This window comes from Cyprinodon variegatus, unplaced genomic scaffold (assembly GCF_000732505.1).
Source record: "Cyprinodon variegatus isolate N-32 unplaced genomic scaffold, C_variegatus-1.0 Scaffold705, whole genome shotgun sequence".
Classification (NCBI taxonomy): Eukaryota; Metazoa; Chordata; class Actinopteri; order Cyprinodontiformes; family Cyprinodontidae; genus Cyprinodon; species Cyprinodon variegatus.
In genome coordinates this window covers 298,582-300,433 of record NW_015151158.1, presented here as the reverse complement: position 1 = coordinate 300,433, position 1,852 = coordinate 298,582, and the positions used below count along the sequence as shown (strand labels likewise).

Here is a 1,852-nt window from a genome sequence, read left to right as displayed (position 1 = left end):
CACTCAGCTTCACTGACAGATAGGTGAGTTGTTTGAGGTGGCCAGTGACACATTGGTGGATAAACGATGGAATTAGGCAACTTTTTACGTGCCCGAGGGGTCCCCTCATTAATGGAGGAGCAGAAGGTCATTAAAACGAGAGAGGTAGTCTCTAAAACAGACATGGCTATGGCTCGATGCTAACATGTTTGTTAGGTGTCAGAATTCAGTCAGAATTCTGAGATTAAAGTCAAAATTACAATACTAGACTGAAATCTAATTAAAAAATCGGTTAACTTTTTTTTTTTTTCTTCAGTGGCCCTAATCCTCTTCCGTAAGAAAATGTTTTTTATCAGCTAAACCTTTTTATTCCTCTCAGCATACGCAGGAAAAGGTTCACCTGCTGATCCAGCTGGCTGAAAGCATGCTGGCCAAAGGCCACGCCCACCGCGCTGAGCTACGCCGCTGCGTCTCTGCGGTGGACAAACGATACCGTGACTTCACGGTCAGGATGGGTCAGTACCGCCACCTGCTGGAGGCCGCACTGGGTAGCAGTTCTCAGGTAAGTTCACATTCCAGTCATCCTACACTGTAAAAAATGTAAAAGACAATTTTTCTTAAAATAAGTGCATTTGTTCTTGGATTGAGGAGGAAAAAAGAGACATTTAGCCAATGGAACAAGATTATTTACATTTAAAATAAGAAAACACAATTGCACTGGAAAAACAATCTAGAAATAAGTAAAAATGTCTGAAATTAAGTGTATTTCAGTAGGTAAATGAGATGCCAATGGAATTAGTATTTTTAATTTTAAAATAAGGTATTTAGATAATATTTCAATGTAACAAGACAATTTATATTTAAAATAAGAAAACACAACTGCATTTTCTTATTTCAAGTACAAAGAGTGTCACTTACCGCCTCAATTCAAGAAGAAATGCACTTAATTTAAGAAAAATTGGCTTATTTAGACTTCTATTTTTTGTAGTCTATTTTTTCTACTCAAATTAAGGGTAAATACACTTAATTTAAGAAATGATGACTTATATCAGGGTCGGTTTTGCAGTGTTACATGTTCATAATAACTAATTATCTTATTTTAATGCTAAAAATGCTCATTGTGTTTGCATATAAAGGGTAAATACACTGATTTTAAGACATTTTTTGCTCATTTTCAGAATGTTTTTGCAGTTTTCCTTTTTCTACGCATCGAGCTGAAGGTTTAACTTCCATTAAATGGTGTCGGTTTGTTTTAGGATAACAAGGATTTAGAGCTGGAGCTGATCCCCAACAGTTTGTCTGACTCGGACCCTGAGGTGAACCTGTCTGACCCGAGTCACCAGGTCAGCGACGAGAAGAGACGCTCCGCTCGCAAAAAGGAGTGAGTACCGCCTGGAGGAGCGTCGCCGTCGGCACGACCGCGTTCCTTTAACGACGTCTGTGTGTTTGCTCAGGTACATCATGGCGGAGCTCCTTCAGACGGAGAGAGTCTACGTCCGAGATCTACAGGAGTGCATAGAGGTGAGTCTGGAAAAGTCTGGAGCGTCGCTCCACCATCATCCATGAGAAATTTGGTACTAAAAGACAAATGGAAATGAGTTGATATTCCAAATTCTATAAATGCTTTGAAAGAATTAGCCATTTCACAATGATTTTACGCCCAACAACCAGCAGAAAAAGTCCTGAGTTTCCTGCATTCTGGTTGCAGACATACCTGTGGGAGATGACCAGTGGCTCAGAGGACATCCCACCTGGTCTGGCCAACAAGGACGACACCGTGTTCGGAAACATCCAGGACATCTACGAGTTCCACAACAGGTGCGCCTAAAATATATTAATAAACCAACCAGTGAGGCGACCGGTATATCTGTTA

General features: G+C 40.4%; 1 protein-coding gene across 1 annotated transcript in view; it reads left to right on the top strand.

The window, feature by feature from the left end:
• LOC107097535 (kalirin-like) overlaps nucleotides 1–1,852 on the top strand; it is a 70,602-nt gene that overhangs the window by 30,548 nt on the left and 38,202 nt on the right. Inside the window, exons 24-27 of the mRNA XM_015394703.1 lie at nucleotides 359–541; nucleotides 1,236–1,360; nucleotides 1,434–1,500; nucleotides 1,688–1,797. Coding sequence (XP_015250189.1) covers nucleotides 359–541; nucleotides 1,236–1,360; nucleotides 1,434–1,500; nucleotides 1,688–1,797 — 485 coding nt within the window. The remainder of the gene's footprint in view (nucleotides 1–358; nucleotides 542–1,235; nucleotides 1,361–1,433; nucleotides 1,501–1,687; nucleotides 1,798–1,852) is intronic.